General features: G+C 39.8%; 1 protein-coding gene across 1 annotated transcript in view; it reads right to left on the bottom strand.

Annotated features, from left to right (window-relative positions):
* PRKD1 (protein kinase D1) overlaps positions 1-16,893 on the bottom strand; it is a 413,900-nt gene extending 397,007 nt beyond the window's left edge. Inside the window, exon 1 of the mRNA XM_021004291.2 lies at positions 16,132-16,893. Within this exon, the coding sequence (XP_020859950.1) occupies positions 16,132-16,395 (264 nt within the window). The 5' untranslated portion in view covers positions 16,396-16,893. The remainder of the gene's footprint in view (positions 1-16,131) is intronic.
* Between the last annotated feature and the right edge of the window lie 1,660 nt (positions 16,894-18,553).

The raw sequence follows: 18,553 nt of genomic DNA, 5'->3' as shown, positions 1-18,553 counted from the left end.
CACACAGAGCTTGACCCAAGTTCTTCTATATTCCAATGTGTGGTCCCCCATCCACTAAGCCATGGTGATTTTTGGGAGTAGAGAGTGTGCAAATATTCAAAAATGGAGTCTCTATGCTTTAGGAATTGTAGATGGAGAGGTCTGATTATCCACTGTTCTTTGCTAAACATTTGGATCATCATAGTAATGGCTTGTTGATCTAATTGCCCTTAACAGAGATACAACATCAATTAAAAACAGTTTCAAGTCCTTGGCCTTCAAATGGGATTATATTTTTTATCGATCAGTGGAGCAATATCGCTTGCTTTTGAGTCCTTGCAGCAATATCTTGACATTTAAATTCATCAGTGGTTGATTAGACAATATCCTTGCCGCTCCTTTTTTTTTTGGTTTCATTTCACTTTTATTTGCTTTCTAATGTCATATTTACTTCTGTGCCATAAGTTTTTGTTTCTTCAGTTTCTTCTGGGATATCTTTTTCTTTTGAGCAACCTCCTCTTCTGGTTTAGAACAATCTGTTCCTTTTCAGTAAGTATCATCTCAATATGGCAAGGAGAACTCATGCACGGGTTGATCCAACCGTGAGCTCTGTAAGTATGCCGTCGCATTTTGGGAGCCTTGTTAACCTGGATATGCTCAATGACAAGAGAATCCACATCCAAACCCTTCAGTTCTGCGTTACTCTCTGCATTTTTAAGCATATGCAGCAAGAATTCAGCACCCTTTTTGGGCCTATGACCCTGTGTCCAACCCCACTGCTTAGCCTGGGCACACCTGCCAACACCACCATTATATCACCTGAAGGGAACACATTGTTTCTTCAGTGTGACATCTTTCAAATACTTGGTAGCTTTTCAGATATGCATGCCCTTGATAGCTTGGGCTGTTTCACAGGTGTTCTTGAAGTGGACCTGGAGATTTGAACCCCTTGACTTGCATAATTTTGTGGGGTTCTCTGGATCAAGAGAATACCTCACCATTTTAAATGATTACCAGAACCAAAGCCATCGAGAGATAAATGAGCGGCCCCGAAGGAAACCTCGGGTTTGCTCGTCACGGAGGCCTTCGGTTCGGCCAAACTGAGGGGCCGACGGGGGCGATGGCCGGCGGATTGGAGACATGGCCCAAAATCCACACTTCACTCCTATCCTTGCTTCTTATAACAACACTAAGATAAGCCTTTGCAGGGCAGCTAGGTGGCATAGTGGATAAAGCATTGGGCTTGGAATCAGGAAGACTCATCTTCCTGAATTTAAATCTTGCCTCAAATATTTAGTAGCTGTGTGACCTTAGGCAAGTCACTTACCCCTGTTTGCCTCCATTTCCTCATCTATAAAATGATCTGGAGAAGGAAACAGCAAACCACTCCAGTATTTTTGCCAAGAAAACCCCAAACTGGGTCACAAAGAGTTGGACATGACTGGAAAATGACTGAAGAACAAGATAGGCTTTTCCTTTGGTAAACATTGTCCAAACTCTTTCCACTGGAATCTAGACCAGTACAATTCCAATGCAATGAAATCATTTGCTAATCTTTAAATATAGTACTTATTTTCAAACTCAAAATATCATAAAGTTCTACAAGTTTAACCATAAGTAAAGGTTCCCCTGCCTCTACCTTCCTTTTATTCCTCCTTTCCCTTTTATGCTGCCTACAAATCCTTAGAAAAAAGCATGTGAATCACTTCCCAGCTGTAAAGGGAATAAATTCCATACCCAGGGTACTTTTCTAATGTCCATGGGTCAGAAGTATAAAGAAGTATGACATGGGTAGAATACAGATTCAGTGAAAAATCTGTCACCACCAGTTCTGTTTGCCTGACAGCATGTTGTAGGTGTTTTGTCCTTGTTTTTAATTCTCTTTCTCCTTTTCCTCTCTCATTTTTCTCCTTCCAAATCACTGTAGGAAATATCTTTGGGCATAAGTTATCTGGTTATTTGTAGAATAAACTTTTCCTCTGTGTACTGCAGGTACTTGAAAAAACATCTACTGACATCTAATTTTTGTTGCTACCAGGGGTTTATTTAACATCACCTCCTGCCTTTTTTATTAATGTCTCAAGAATCATATATTGAAATATGGACAGGCTTGTTCTGGTGTTGTAAAGATTCCCCTGCACCATTCATCTTTTACTACATTGTTGTTATTATTATTACTTGTGTCAAGGAATTTGACATAATGACCTCAGGACAAGCTGTTGATTAAAAGCCACACTCTTTGTTGTTGTTCACTCACATCTGACTCTGTGACCCCATGGACCATACTGTCCACGGGGTTTTCTTGGCAAGAGTACTAATAGTTTGCCATTTCCTTCTCCAGTGAATTAAGGTAAACAGGTTAAGTGACTGACTTGCCCAAGGTCACACAGTAAATGTGTGGGGCAGAACTTGAACTCAGGTCTTCCTGACTTTAGGCCCAGAGCTCTATTCACTGAGCTGCCTAACTGCTTTACACTCTTCTAGCTGTTTACAATTATTATTTCTTTTTCTTCCAGTTTCAAGGCACTTTCAGTCAGTAAGTACTTAAGTCATTTATTCAAGTTTGATAGGAAGGTTGCTATCATTTTCTTCTGTTCATCCTTCTGATATAGCTTTGCTTATTAACATAGTCTTCCCATTTTTATTTTAAATCAGTTTCTTTCCTTATAATCTACATAGTTTGTGGTTGTTCCCTCCCCCCACCCCTGCCCCAAGCAAGATCACCTACCTACCTACCTACCTCAAGCTCAGTCAACTACTTGGTAGTTGAATTGGCTTCCTTTAAGATTCTGCTCAACGGCAATTGCTCACTTCTTCCAGGAAGCTTTTCCTTATCCCCCACAACTGTTAGGGACTTCTCTCCATGGCTATTTTCCATCTACTCCATACTCTCCATACTCCTCTTACATGGACGAATTTATGCACCTATTTATGTCTGCCTAATTAAAGGGTAAGCCCCCGAAGGCAGATCCTGTACTTGTTTGTTGCTTTCTGTTTCCAGTGTTTAGTACAGTGTATGGCACAGAATAAGCAATTAATATAGGCTTGCTGATTGATTAACTGCTTAATTTTTTTTCCAGTAACAACATATTGGGTTTTTTGGATGTATTTTTTCTTAGTTCTGTTAATTCTTTCATCACCATATCTTCAAATTTATTCATCTATGACCCCATCTAGTCTGTACTACTGAACTCCTGTGAAGCAGATCTGCTTCAGGAAGCAGCCTGAAGAGAAAACAGTGGCATTTTCCAATAAGTAGCTAAAGATTTCCCCTTCTTGGCCTTTTCTTCTTCACGTTTGCCCATTTTATTATTTTGCTGTTCTTTTAGCTGTCATTCTCTGTCTCCACTCTGAGATATAGAAGTGCTTCACACTCTGTCTTGATAGAGAACTGTCACTTCCCTCTCAAAAACACTCTAATTTCTTAGGTTTTGTTATAATAGCTAACATTTATATAGCACTTTGAGGTTTGAACAGTACTTTACATGTGTTATATTATTTGATTTGATACTCACAACATCTCTGTAGGTAGGTGTGTTTATTAACTACTAGTTGAAAAGGAAAAAAATAATCCATTCAAAAAACTCTAGGGTGGTGCATATGGGTGTGTATGGATATGTGTGGGATGTCAAATAACCAATTTCCCTGACTTTTTCTCATTTATTCAACAAACTTTAGTTAATGGAACCAACCATGTTAGTACCATGCAAAGGGGAAAAAAGTCAAATTAACCTTCAAAATTATTTGTTTTAAAATTCCAAAATTACACACATTCAAGAAAAGAATCATTCAGTGACATCTAAAATTCAAACATCAACACAAGGAGTGAATTCACTAATTTTTTTTCTCCCATCAATCAGTGGTTTGGAAGCCTAGTCACAACAAAAGTCTAAGAATTAGCGTAGGGTACACATCAGAATTTTTCCTTTCCACCAAAAGATTTTGGACCAAAATACTGCACAGGATTGCACATTTACAAATCAAATGTTCATGTTTGTCAACATTTCTAAACTGCTTTATCAACTTCATGGCTTTTAACAAACCAGAGTCTTTTACAACTTGGGAAGATAACTTTTACAGAGGCAATTATAACTTCAGACAAGTACAAATGTTTCTGAGATTTGTCTAATGCTTGTTATTTACACGAATTCTTAGCTTCACAAACACTGAAATTTTATGACATTTCATGATGGTCCTAACTGCTATCTAATTAAAGTCTTTGTTTATTTCATCCAAACAGCTTACATTACGTGAGACAAAAAAAGGGAGAGCAAGAAACAACAGTATGTGGGTTTCCCTGCTGCCAAGTAACTTCAAGTGGTGCTGTCATTATTGGTTTTTAATGGTACAAAAATATTTGGTTAGCAGCATCAGAGTAATTCCTAGGAGGAATTTCACATTTTACTCCAGATGAATAAGAGTGTTGAATACATGTGAGCAAGACTAATCATTGCCTAAGCATCCACATATCATCAACACAAAGAGATAATTTTTGCATTTGGAAGGGTATGCTCCACACAAAGCAAATATTTAAGAAGCTGAAATTTCATTTTTGGAAACTCTCCAGAACATCACTGGTGAACCAAAAGGTACTCACTCCCTGCTTTTAACTGCTAGGAGCCTCTTCTATGACAACATCTCCGCGGTGCTTCTGTTCCACCCAAACCAGGTTTGGGACCCCACAGACAGAAAAGGATCATCAAGGCTTTGGTGCGTTATATAGTCACAGAAGGCCTGATAATTTCTCAGACAGGATAAGCACCAGCAAAACAAAAAAAAACATGCCCATTCTCTTATCTGTTTGAAGACTAGTGCCAGTTTTGCATTGGCCACACATAGTTTGTCCATTATGTTGGTTTCTCAGTGTCTCTATTAATACAGTGTGGAAGGTAGAGAATGACTTTGCTACTGATTATAGTTCAGAGTCTATTCAGTCTCCCATTTTATTTAGTGAAGTAGAGTGGATAGAGCACTAAGCCTGGAGTCTGAGTTCAAATGTGACCTCAGAAACTTACTGTGTGACTCTGTGTTAAGTCATTTAACTGCTAACTGCCTCAGTTTCTTAAATTGCAAAATAGGGATAATAACAGCACCTACCTTGCAGGGATGTTGTAAGGATCAAGTGAGATAATATTTGTAAAAAGTCTTTAAGTACAGTGACTGTCATATTTATATAAATGGTTATTCCTTTCCATTTCCCTTATCCATATTTTTACTATAGTTTTTTAAATGAAAAAACTTCTTTATCTCCTCCTACCATTTCCCCAATTTAAAAAAGAAAAATCCATGTATCAAATATGCATAATAAAGCAAAATAAATTCTTCCATTGCCCATGTTCAAATATATACACAGGTATATATTTATATGTACATGTGTATATGTGTACATATATTTCTGTACCTTAAGGCTATCTCCTCTCAGGATGGTAGATAGCATGCTTCATCAGTCCTCTGGAAGCGTGATTAGTCACTGTGTTGATCCATTTTTAAAGTTTTTGGTTTTTTGTTTCTTTTTATAATATTGTTGTATAAATTGTTCTATTTCTACTCACATTCTGAATCAGTTAATGCAAGTCTTCCCAATTTTTCTGAAACGGTCCCTTTTGTCATTTCTTATAGCACAATAATATTCCATTACATTCATATGCCATTCAGTCATTGTTCAGGCATCCCCTTAATTTCCAGTTCTTTGCCACTATAAAAAAGAGCTGCTAACATATTTTTAATGCATGTGGGTCTTTTTTCACTTTCTCTGATCTCTTTGGAGCATAGGCCTAATAACTGTATCACTGGCAACCCTCAGATTTTTTTAAAGTTTAACTAAAATTTATAGTTAATAAGCACCAATAGTAATTCATTGACTACTTCTTTGACATTTTTTTTGAGAATCCAATCTTTCACTGCTACATTTATGCATCAGACTGAAGGCATCTTTCCCAAATATTAATATCAATCTGAAATAATCTCACTGTACTAAAATATAAAGCATAAAACAGAACTTACTGCCACCAATCCTATAACAGTCCAGTCGAATGCATCTCTAAATTAACTACAGGGAAGAGGAAAAGAAGAAAACAACACCACATAGTTCTCCCAGTGCCTGGCATTCCATGCATTCAAAAATCATTACAGAGTATTGACCTTTTTTTTAAAAAAATTTCTTTGATATATTTTGTTTTTAAATTAGAAACATTTACAGATTACTCCCACTCCTTGAGATGTCCTTTATAGAAAAGTAAAACAATTAAGCAAAACAAACAATACAGTGACCTCATCTGAAAGTGCAGGCAACATTCCACATCTGTAGTATCACCCCCAACCTTTCAATTTTTTTTAATGAACACAGGTCTATTTTCTCTCTTCTCACCCCAACCCCATTGGCAAAACAAGGAAACAAATTGCTTGTAACAAATATACATAGTCAAAACAAATACTCTCATTGTCTCTATACTATATAATATATATAAAAGTATGTATGTATGTATATGTATATATGTACATAATTCTGGACCCTAAATCTGTCACTTCTCTACAAAAAGGTACATAATATATTTCTTAATTGACCCTTTGGAATTTTAGGTGATCATTTTACAGATCATGGTTCTTATAGTTTTCAAATTTGTTTGCCTTAACAGTGCTGTCATTATTGCACAAATTGTTCTGCTTCTGCTCATTTCATTTTTAATAATAGCTAACATTTATGTAGTGCTCACTATGGGTCAGGCACTTTGCTAAGCATCTTAGAATTATTATCTCGTTTGATCCCATTTTTATCAGCTTATAGTCATCTTCAGAATAATGTATTTTTTAACATTGATGTTACAGTATAAATTTTTCATGTCTCTGCTTACTTCACTATCCATCAATTCATCTAAGTCCACAGCTTTTTAAAATGATCTATTTCCTCCTTTCATACAGCACAAGACTATTCCATCATACTCATATACTACAAGTTATAGGCATATTTTGTTTTATTGTGCTTTACTGTACTTCATAGATACTGTGTTTTTACATATTGAAGGTTTTTGGCAATACTGTGTCAAACAACTCTTATCGGCACCATTTTTCCAACACCATGTGCTCACATAATTTCTCTTTGCCACATTTTGGCAACTGTCTCAATATTTCTAACTTTTTCATTATTATTATACTGTCACGGTGATCTGTGACCTGTGATATTATTATTGTAATTGTTTTGAGGCACATGAACTGTGCCCATATAAGATGTGGAACTTAACTGATCAGTGTTGTATGCGTTCTGACTGCTCCAGGGTCCTGGCCCTTTCCTTATTTTTCTCTCTCTCTCTCCTCTGGCCTTCTTATTCCCTGAGACACAACAATATTGAAATTAGTCCAATTAGTAACTGTAAAATGGCCTCTAAGTGTTCAAGTGATAGGAAGAGTCAATTGATAGCACAAACTTCATTGCTGTCTTATTTTAAGACATTGCCAAGTCACTCCAACCTTCAGCAACCACCATCCTGATCAGTCAGCAGCCATCAAGGCAAGACCCTCCACAATGAGCAAAAACATTACAGCTCACTGAATGTGCAGATGATGACCACCTTTTTTTAGCAATAAAGTATTTTTAAATTAAGATATGTGCATTGTCTTTTTAGACATAATGCTATTACACACTTAATAAATTACAGCATGGTATAAACTTAACTTTTATATACACTGGGAAAGCAAAAAACTCCTGTGACTTGTTTTATTGCAATATTCACTATATTGTGGTGGTCTGGAACCAAACCCACATATCTCCAAAGCATGCCTGAATTCATATCTTCTTAAAGGTAATTAGAAATAACTACTGAATTATGCTACTGGTTACCACATTTCCTCCTTGTATAAGTTTAGTCCCTTTTACTTAATTGGAAAGAAACTAACAAAGGCTTGTGGTTAGCCTATCCATGAACAAGTAGCTATCTTCCTTTATTTCAATTCAACTCATCATTTATTGAGCACTCAGTGTGTGCAGAGTACTAAATTTGGCACTGGGTTACAGTTTAAGATAAGATATGTCCCCAGCCCTAATGGAAGGCACAGTCTATTAAGAAGCTATAACTCAAATAACAATGATAAAAAAATAATGCATGGTAAATATATGAAAATGGGTATAAGCAAAGAGCTATAGGAGGTCCAAAGGGGAAATGATTATTGACTTACGTGAAGGAGAGAGCATTTGAGTCTTGTTATTTACCATTTTATACAAAGAATTATTTATTAAACCTCTAAATCAACTATTTTCCAATAGCTTTCCCTTCTAAGTCAGTAGCATGCTATGTATACACACATTTTTAATTTACTAACAGCCTTAGCTTTTTATCAGAATTAAGACTTTAGTAAAGTGGGTGTTCAAGTATGACAGCAAAAGATGATTTCAGAGCAAAAGCCACATCAAAGTGCCTGCAGTTTATCTAGCCACCCACAACACCCTATATAGAATTTAAAGCTGGAAAAATAATCATGACATCATCTAGTTGAATCTCCTCATTTAACAAATAAAGAAACTGAGTCCAAGAAAGGTTAATAATGTGTCTAAATTCACACAAATACAAAGAGCAAGGCTATGTTTCTAACCTAGGTCTTCTAACTCCAAAATCAGTGCTCTTTTTTTCCACTACACTATCTTGCCTATAACCAAGTATTTATTTCGAAAGATTTTTTTTTATTTCTTTCTTGGGACTTGGAACTGAGAACTATCATGAAGCCAACTACTGAATAATTTTTTCCATTTTGTTTTCATTCGTTTTCAAATGAAACATCATTGACCTAACCTGCTCCCACCCTTTTCCACTCTTCTTACACTGTACTCCCCGCCATGGACTCTTCAATCTAGTGTTACTGCCCCCCTTGTTCTTCAAACAAGATATGCCATCTCCCATGCTGGAATGTTCTTCCTCTTCATCTCCTTTAGGAAGTCTTTCCCTATCACCATTCATGCTAGTGCCTTGCCTGTGTTGATTATTTCCAATTTATCCTGTTTATAATTTGTTTGTCCACAACTGCTTGCATATTTTCTCACAACAGACTGAGCTCCTTGAAAGCCAAGCAGTGTCTTTTACCTTTCTTTGTATCCCCAAAGCTTAGCACAGTGCCTGGCACATTAAGGTGCCTAATAAATGTTTATTAGCATTACTTTTGCCTCCTTGCTGTTGCTCTATCTTCCAACTTATGAGTTTTCATCGGTTGTCCTCCACGCCTGGGACGCTCTCCCTCTTCATCTCTACCGCCTGGCTTCCCTAACTTCCTTCAAATCTCAGACAAAGACCCATTTTATGCAAGAATCTCTTTCCCATCCTCTTTGATCTTAGTGCCTTGTCTTCACCATTAGACTAGGAGCTCCTTGAGAACAAGGATGATTTTTTTTTTTTACCTTTCTTTGTATCCCCACAGCTTAGCCCAGTGCCTGGCACACTCTCAGCACTTAATGAATGCTACTTGATTTAATGACTAATTTTCAGCAAATTAACCCCACCTCAACAATCTCTTAAAGCAAAGGAGCTTTTTTTGTTGTTTCCTTTATTTGTTTGCTTGACTTTTACTTTTTAAAATTAGTTCTACTTTTGGTCAGGTTTTTATAAAATTCTTGAAATAGTCTGAAAATTGAGATTTGGGAGGATTGTTGACATCCTATAATTTATTTATCCTGAGATCTGCTGGTCAGAGTGGGGATAACATGTCCCCTGAAGGCTCAGTCACTTATTCAACAATGTTTGTGACATGTCAGTAGACAATGATGCAATAAAGTTTGTTTTTATTGCTAGTAAAAGATAGTACATTATCCTAAGAAGCTTCAAGCCTGAATTTTCTTTGAGGTAACTTTAAGTAATTTTACTTTGTCCATTCATTTCAGTCCAATTCATAAATTTTATGAAGTAATTACTGGGCACAGAGTCCAGCACTAGATATATAATAAAAAAGACTACCTCTGAAGTCAGAGGACCCGAGTTCAAATCTTGCCTCTGATGTTTTATTGTTTATCATATAACTTCCTCATCCATTAAATAGGAGTGGAATGAACAAGATAGCCTCTGAAGTCCCTTAGACCTCTAGATCTTTTATAATGTGATTAATTTCTAATTAATTTCATCAAATACATATGAGGACAGTGTTCAAATAAACACAGCATTCACCTATACACATGTAGATATAAGATGATATAAGGAGGAAAAAAGCTTTCTAAGACAACTTCCTGTTTCTATAGAGTAAGACAGTGGAATACAGAATTTCAATTTGTTTTAAAGAGTAAAAAATTATACAGAAGCTTTCTGTTTCTGTACCCTATTACCGAAATCTGAAATTAATATGCACACATTATTTTTATTTATCATTTTCCCCTTGCTTCATTTCAGCCTGTAGGTGAGTAATATATGATCTTTTTTTTTTCTACAACCCAGGGCACAAAGGAAATGCAGCAGCTAACACACAACCCTCACAGGAGGGTGAATGCCAATGGCTAGATGCATTCTGCCCTCCCTATACCAACCCAGAAGGCCTTGAGACTCTTAATGACTATGGGTCGGGAGATAAGGCATACTTAGCAGCCCAGAGTCATCGCAAGAGTGCTACTTTCAAGCCAGAAATGTCCCAATGATCTGAGAAATGCTAGATGGTTAGTGTGGTTCAGAAACACTACTCTGAGTATTTAAATGTGGGAAGAGACACAAACTAAGTCACTTGGAGCACTAAGTATTTTTTACTTAAATGGAGACCTATGGGGTGAATGAGGATAGGGTAGGAGCTAGATACCAATAGGTAAGAGATTGAGTCAGATTCAAGAATTTATAACCTTCGCTCTAAACATTCAAATTCGTGACAAATGGCTGTGCGATATATTGACACTAACTTCATTTAGGAACCCTTAGAGACTTATTTCATGAAGTCATAGCTTTAGTTATTTTTTTATATTTAATTTTTAAAATTATTTAAATATTAAATACATATTTAAACGTTATAATATATACTTAATGCATCTTTATCATTCACAGGATGCATTCTAGCATGCACATTTTGTTGGTAGTTACACATGTAAAGAGAGCCAGCATAGGTTAATAGAGAACAGGCCTTGGAGTCTGGATGATCAGGGGTTCAAATGCCACTTCAGACAAAAACTGCCAGTGTAACTCTGGGAAAATCACTGAACTGCTCAGCACCTCCAGACAACAATTAAAGAATGGGTGCTAATTTGAATTAATAGGAGATGTTTCCTTACCCAGGAGTTTCCTACACCACAAAAAAATTGCAAATACACAGCAGCATCTTCCCATCATTTTACAGATGAGTAAACTGAGGACCAGATATGTTAAGTGAGTTTCCCCAATGTCAGACAGTTAATAATAAGTAAAAGAGCTGAGATCTGAACTTACAACCTCTCACTGAACATCCAGCACGTTTTCTTTTACACATACTGCCATTATTTATCCACTCATTTCTTTCAAATAAATATTTGCTAATACACCTACCTTGTGTAATTCACATGTGAGGAACATTGTTCAGTGTTGTCCAATTCTTTGTGACTCCATCTGGGGTTTTCTTGGCAAAGATACTGGAATGTTTTGCCATTTCCATCTCCAGCTCATTTCACAGATGAGGAAACTGAGGCAAACAGGATTGAGTGATTTGCCCAAAGTCACCCAGCTAATTAAGTGTCTAAGGATGAATTCATGAAGCTGAGTTTCTGACTCTAGGCCTGGCACTCTATCCACTCTGCCACCTAGCTGCCCCAAGCGTTACAAGCTTTCAGCTATTATGGTGCTGCTGATGACAACTGAACTCCTTGATTTCAAATCCATCAGCAGTTCAATACAATCAGCTGACCAAATACAATTAACCAATACAAAGTAATACTTCATAAAACTTTGTGGCTGGTGACATGATACACAAAATCACAAACTAAGTGTAGTTTTATGGGTCAGGTGTTTCATCTTTATTAATATTCTTGTATTCCCACTGACAGATTTCTCTTAGAGTACGGTCATTTTATTTTATGGCAGACATCTGGATAATTGGCTAGTATAGAAGTTTATCAATTCCTTTACCACACAGATGTAGTCAATTCAATTAGAGATGGCAGTACTGCCCAGTAGGGAAAGCACTGAAATTGGAGTCAGGAGAGACTTTGCTTTGAATCCTGCTTTTCATACCTACCGGTGTGCAACTATTAGTAAGCCATTTAATATATCTATAAAAATGGGGATAACAATGCCTTCTGTGCTGACCTCATATACTTGTTGTAAGGATCAAATGAATAATGTGTGTAAAGTACTTTGTAAGTGTCAGCTATTATTCAAGTCAGCAGGCAGCCAGGTGGCAAAGTGCCAGGCCTGGAGTCAGGAAGACCTGAGTTCAAATTAAGCCTCAAACACTTACCATCTGGATGACTCTGAGCAAGTAACTCAACCCATTTTCCTCAGTTTCCTCATTTGTAAAATAAACTGGAGAAGGAAATGGCAAAACCACTTCAGTATCTTTGCAAAGAAAACTCCAAATGGGATCATGAAAAGTTGGGCATGACTGAAATGACTGAACAATACACAACAAAAGACCTGAAAATTACTCTTCCCTAATAATCATTTAAAGGAAATGCAAAATTTTGTATTCCATTACTAAACAAAGGATCAGTAGAATACAGAGAAAACTATGTGTGTGTGTGTGTGTGTGTGTGTGTGTGTGTGTGTGTGTGTGTGTGTGTGTGTGTGTGTGTATACATCCATACATATACACACATGCAAATTAGAATGACTTTTGAAATCTTTGTTTTAACCCTACCATGGCTATTTCTGGCTTTCTTCCTAGTCTACAATGTCAGGAGGGCATTTCTAACTTTCAGCACTCTCTTAAAGATTCTCTCCATCCAAACAGTTGATGGTTTTAAAGTATATAACTTGCAGAAGAAATTGAGATCGTCAAGTTTAAAGTAACTTACCAAATCTCATTGTCATCCAGATATAATCTTCATCCTATTCAGATAATCCTAGCTTTCTTCAAGAATAAAGAATCTTCCTATTTCTACATGCCTTTTCACTATCTGTACCTTATACCCCCTTTTCAAGATGCTACTATTCCTCTTTGGCTCTTCATTGAGCCAGAGTCCTCCTCCTCCCCATTAGAATTCACTAAACAATTCAATTAATAAAAACTGGGCTCTTACCATGGTCAAGGCAATGAACTATGAACTGTGGGGGACATAAGGGTGAACAAGATTACAGTCACTATTCTTCCAGTTCCCTCATTGTCCTTATCTTTCAAAGTGTGACATACAGTTTTGCAATGTATGGGTAGACAGCCATACATTCTGTTCTTAATTATACAAATAATATATACAAATAACTCTCAAACCTCAGTCTCCAATGCCAATCTCTCAAACTGTCTTCAATTCTACATACAGGATGTCCCAGAAGTTTTAATGCAGTTCTAAGCCATTATTTAAAGCTTTCATAGCTTAAAATATTAAAACATTAAAACTGCCCCAAATTTGAGGGGGATATTGCTATATAGTGCTGTACCAAGGGCATTTCTAACTCAAAGGCCCTCCCACAGCTTAAAACTAAACAAATGCAGAAAGGCGGCATATGTGGATGGTGCTGAAGTTGAAATTAGGAAGAACTGGGTTCAAATCCCACCTCAGAATACCTACTAGATATGCTAACACTGGAAAGCCACTTAATTTCTCATTTCAAAAACTGAGGCATTCAACTAGTGGCCTCTAAGATCTAATTCACTTCTATGCCTATCATCCTATAATTATAATTTTAAAAAATCATTATTTTTAACCTTGAGAACTCTCATTCTATTCTATTTTCTCCACTATAGCTGGAGACTTTGTCCATTTATCATCAACCAGACACCAAATCCTGGGCATTTTTCTGTAGTATTCTCAAATTCCATTTTCCACAGCCCTAGTGACTCTAACTAGTTTATGACTGAACTAAGGGAATAGCTTCTTTGCTGGACTCCTTGCCTTTAGACTCTCTCTACTGTAAAACACTGTCTACAGAACGAAATACCTCACCTTCCAGATTACTTCTGGTCATGTCACATCTATATTCAGAAAGGCTGTAAGTAGCTCTCAATTGTCCCTGGACAATTAGCCTCCAATTTCATCTTTTCCCTCTAAGCCCTAAAGTCTGCTATGATCAATCAAGTTGGTAACCATTCCTCACTTAAAATGCTTTTCCTAAACCTTTTCATCTCACTTCAGATGCCTCACATCCTAATCTATGAAAATGTCCCTTCCTTTCTTTGAAACATCAAAAAGCCTATTCAGATTATCCCATCATGATTTAATAATTCCTGACTCTTAATCTATTCCAGCAGTCCCTTTAGATTCATATTTTTCTTTAAAAATACATGGTCTCTATGCAATTGGTTGTACAATCAATCAATGAACATTTGCTAGTAACTTATATGTTTGTTGTTTCTATTTTTAATAAGATTTTGTTGGCTTATGCCCCTACTGATCATCCCCATCAGACCATAAACTCTTTCAGAGTAAGACTGAGCACTTTTAGAAGTAACTTCTTAGAGTGCTTTAGGCTCCTCTATGCCTATCATCAACATGCCACAACATTGATTATAATATCATAATGATAACAATAAGGCTTTGAGCAATGTAATGATTTTTACCATGTTTACCAAAGAACATACTTGCAGTTAAAAATTACAGGTCTTTTTCTTAAACATAAAAAGTTACTGCTTCTGATTATTTATATAACACAAGGGATTCCTAGCACTCAGTGTTATTCCTACACTACTCCAGTCTTTTACAACTTTTAGATTCTCCCACAACCCCCCACACACATACACACACACACACACACACACACACACACACTTTACATATAATTATGCTTATTCCTAGGTCTCCCTTGCTCTGTTGCTATATGGCCCCATTCCCCAGAATTCAGCTCTGTACCAAAACTGTTCACAGAGAATGATTCAAGATTCTTTAAGTCATCATTCAGAAGTCACTTGCCAATTCTCCAGGGTGAAATTCAGCACCAACTCTTAGAAATCCCAGTCTCCACCTCCAACATCTTTGGCTGTTTATACTGAGCCGGCTGGCGCCTGCTGTCCCCAGCTTCTTTCATTCTTATCACCCCTTCCACATAACAAACCCATATAGATGGGTAGTGGGACAACCTGGAATCCACTGACTTGCTGTAAAAACTGGGGGAGGGAACGGTCTTCCTGGCTGCAAAATTAGCAGTTACTCTCCAGTTTTCTTCAACTCCAGGCACAACCAAGATGTGAGCTGTCCTGTGGTGAAGTTCTCCACCCCAGATGGTTCAATTTCTTGGGAAGGATAGTATAAAAGTTTCCTGATCCTCATCATACCCTGCTAGTGTAAATGGAGGTGGCTGCAGAAGGCTGTGAAAATTTCAAGCTTTATCAATAGAAAATGTATTATCTAGCGGTTCAGAAAAGGGTGAGGGGAGCCACAGTTTGAGTGATGGTCAGAGTTGAGTAGGTTGTTATCACAGCTGGACTCTCTTGCCACTTAAACCTTATCTGACAGGTGAGAAATTCCTCATCTCCTCCCTTCCCAGCTCAGGAAAACAAAAATGCTCCACACCATTCAATTAACTCCTCAGCTCTAATTTAAAAGCTAGGCAGGGTCTGAGAAAGAAGATGGAAGGTTGTTTCTGAAAAAGCTCAAAGATCATCCCATGGGAAAAACTCTTCTTAGGTGTGGGCTAGAGGATTCTGGTGGCAAAGATGCTTCATGAAAAACATAAGGGAGAAAGTGAGGAATGAATGGAGAGGAAGACGATGAAAATCGTGAAAATGGAAAGGGCGAGGAAAAGGATGTGGGTGGAGAGGTGTCCTCATATAGTAGGTAGAAACATCAAGAGAGGAAAAAAAAGATAGGAAAGATGAGTAAGGAATGGGAGAGCTGATGGAAGGTAATATAGAGTGATGTCCTGGACGCAGAGGTTGAATCTGTACTTCTCTCAACGTCCAAACCTCCATAGACCCCAGAACCAGTCGGACTCCTGGTCTGATGCCAACAGAGGAAGACACTCAGCCAGGGGTCGAAGTGGCAGCAGCAGAGGACCAACAGAACTGACCAGGGAAGAGCTCGGGGAGCGCCCCCTATGGAAATAGGGACAGAGACCCAGAAACCCTGAGAGCGGGCCGCCTTACCTTCTGGTCGACTATGGAACAAGCCATCTCCCGGACATGAGCCAAGCTGTAGTCCCCCGAGGAGTCCTGCAGCAGCAGCACCGGTTCCCGGCTCAGCCCGATCTGGAGATGAAAGGAGATGCCCCCGGCTGGAGCCAGAGCCGGAGCCAAAGCCGGGGTCGGTACCGGGACTGGCCCTTGGACCAGGGCAGACGCAGCCGCCGCTGCCGCCACTGCCACCGGCAGCAAAGGGCTGGACGGCCGGATGACCGGAGGGGCGCTCATCGGAAAACTGCCCCGGGGGTGGAGGTGTGTCTGGAGGAGGGAGATCAGGAGAGAGGGGAGCCAAGGAAGAGAGGGCAGAAGGGAGAGGAGAGCACCGCTAAGAGGTGGAGCAGGCAAAAGGGAGAGAAGAGAAAGCAGAGGGGGAGGAAGGAAAGGAGAACGAGGTGAAAAGTTTTGCAGCTGGAGAGCGAGGCGCTTCTTGCAGAGCCTCGGCGGAAAATAAAAAACTTTCCGGAAAAGTCCCGCGGCCAGAGGAGGGAGGGGAGATGAGATTCGGGACGGGAGGGGGAGCAGGGAAAAATGGCCGAGGCCAGGAGGAGGATACGGCCAGGAAAAGGCAACCGAGGGAGCCCGGGCCCGGCCAGCCAGGGAGCAGGGGGTGGGGAAGCCGCCAGCTCCACCGCCGCCAAGATGTGGCCGCTGCTGGCGGACTGGAAGCGCCCGGTCAGCTTGGCGCACGGAGCCCGGGGGCGGAGGAGCCGGGGGAGGGGGGGAACACGGCGGGGAGGGCGGCTGGGAGGGCGGGGAAGGAAGGAACCGAGGGGCGGGCGCAGCTGAAGCCACCACCCAGTGGGCGCTGGAGCCGCAGAAGCCCCAGTCTGGGGAGTCTGAGGAACCCCCCGGCTTCGCTGGATCCCCACAGCGTCTCCACTCGCCGTCAAGGACTTTTCCCTTGGCCCTGCAGGCTGGGAAGCGGGCTGTTTGGAGGAGGAAAGGGGTTGGCTCCTAATGGGCAGCAGAAGTCTTCCCTCCTTCCCCGGGGGAGTACAGCGCCCCCAGGGGTCCCCAACTAGGGGTAAGATGCACTGCCATCTTACCCCTAATCCTCCCCCTCTCCCTGCAGCGCCTTTCGTCCTCTGTCCTTGCCCTGTGCCTCACCAGCCGCTTCCAGAACCCCTAAGGATAAAAATTGACCCCTTGCTGGACTTAGGAGTATCCTGCAGCTGCCTTGTTAGCTTCAGAACCGCCTACATCCTAGTAGGCGCCTTAGGGGAGGGTGGGGACCAAGGGGAGTAACTGCAGCCACCACTATGCTCCCTTTTCTCAGGCACCTCCTGGCAGTTTGCCCACCAGGGTGGGAAGCCAATCTGCCAGGAATTGTATTTAAACCTGTCACTACTTTTTTCTCTCTCTGGTACTACGAACATTCACCCAGCCCCACCCGCTACCTCCACCCCTGGCGGCAGCACCTCCCTCCTTCCCCCGGTCTCCCTAGGCGCCAGGCATAAATCGGGGAGGGGGGATGGGTGTCTCTACTTAAGAAAGGACTCATTCTCCGGGAGGGTTGATGGGAGAGGACGTGTGAAGTCTTTCCTCTACACCGCACATTTCAGAGCCTGAGTTGCTGCCACTGAAGTCTGTGGCCCCATCGACCTCTCCTATCAAATTGAAGTTCTTTGCTCAGCCTACAAGAGGGAAAGCAGTGATGCTTTCAGCGCTAGTAGGGGCTAACCCCGCTCTCCCTCCACCCCCCTACTTCCAAGATTGGGTAGCTCCTCAACTTTGGGCTTCTGCAGGACATCAGTCATTTCGTGACTTCACTATACTCAGTGAAAGCAAAAACCCTCTCTTCCTCTGCCTAGTCTAATGCAAGGCTCAATACACCATTCCTTAAGAGCTCCCTTACTCAGCCTACTTATATTTTCTTGCTCTTTCTTCTTTCCTTCTTCCTTTTCTTTCTTTTCTTCTCAAAGTCTTAACCCTGATCTCTCTTCTCATTCTGATGAATTTAGACAGCTTCACCCTTGGCTTCTTCATTCCTTTTCTTCCACCAGAGATCCATGAAAAAGAAATTTAACTTTTTTTTTCTTTTTCATCAGTATCTGATAGTGGACCAAAAGGATAAATGTTTATATTTGTTACTTCCTCTTTCTTGGTCACATGGTGCCGTTCTTCACTATTGGAAGAGTGTAGTTCTGTTAATGTGAAAGGTTCAGATGAAGCTACGCTCTGTGTGTGTGTGTGTGTGTTGTGTGTGTGTGTGTGTGTGTGTGTGTGTGTGTTTCCCCTGCAGTCGGAGCCCTCATGATTTTTAAGAGAATTTCATAGAAGGAGATGGATTTTCTCTTTTCGGAAGAGGTTTGATTAGCTTTTCATGGATAAACCAAACCTCACAAGATTTCCATTAACAGAAGAAATAGTGATTCTGTATCTGACT

The sequence above is a fragment of the Phascolarctos cinereus genome, unplaced genomic scaffold, assembly GCF_003287225.1.
Source record: "Phascolarctos cinereus isolate Bilbo 61053 unplaced genomic scaffold, phaCin_HiC Scaffold_3;HRSCAF=262, whole genome shotgun sequence".
In the NCBI taxonomy this organism is placed as follows: domain Eukaryota; kingdom Metazoa; phylum Chordata; class Mammalia; order Diprotodontia; family Phascolarctidae; genus Phascolarctos; species Phascolarctos cinereus.
The sequence above is the reverse complement of the archived record's forward strand: the minus strand, read 5'-3'. Positions and strand labels throughout refer to the sequence as shown.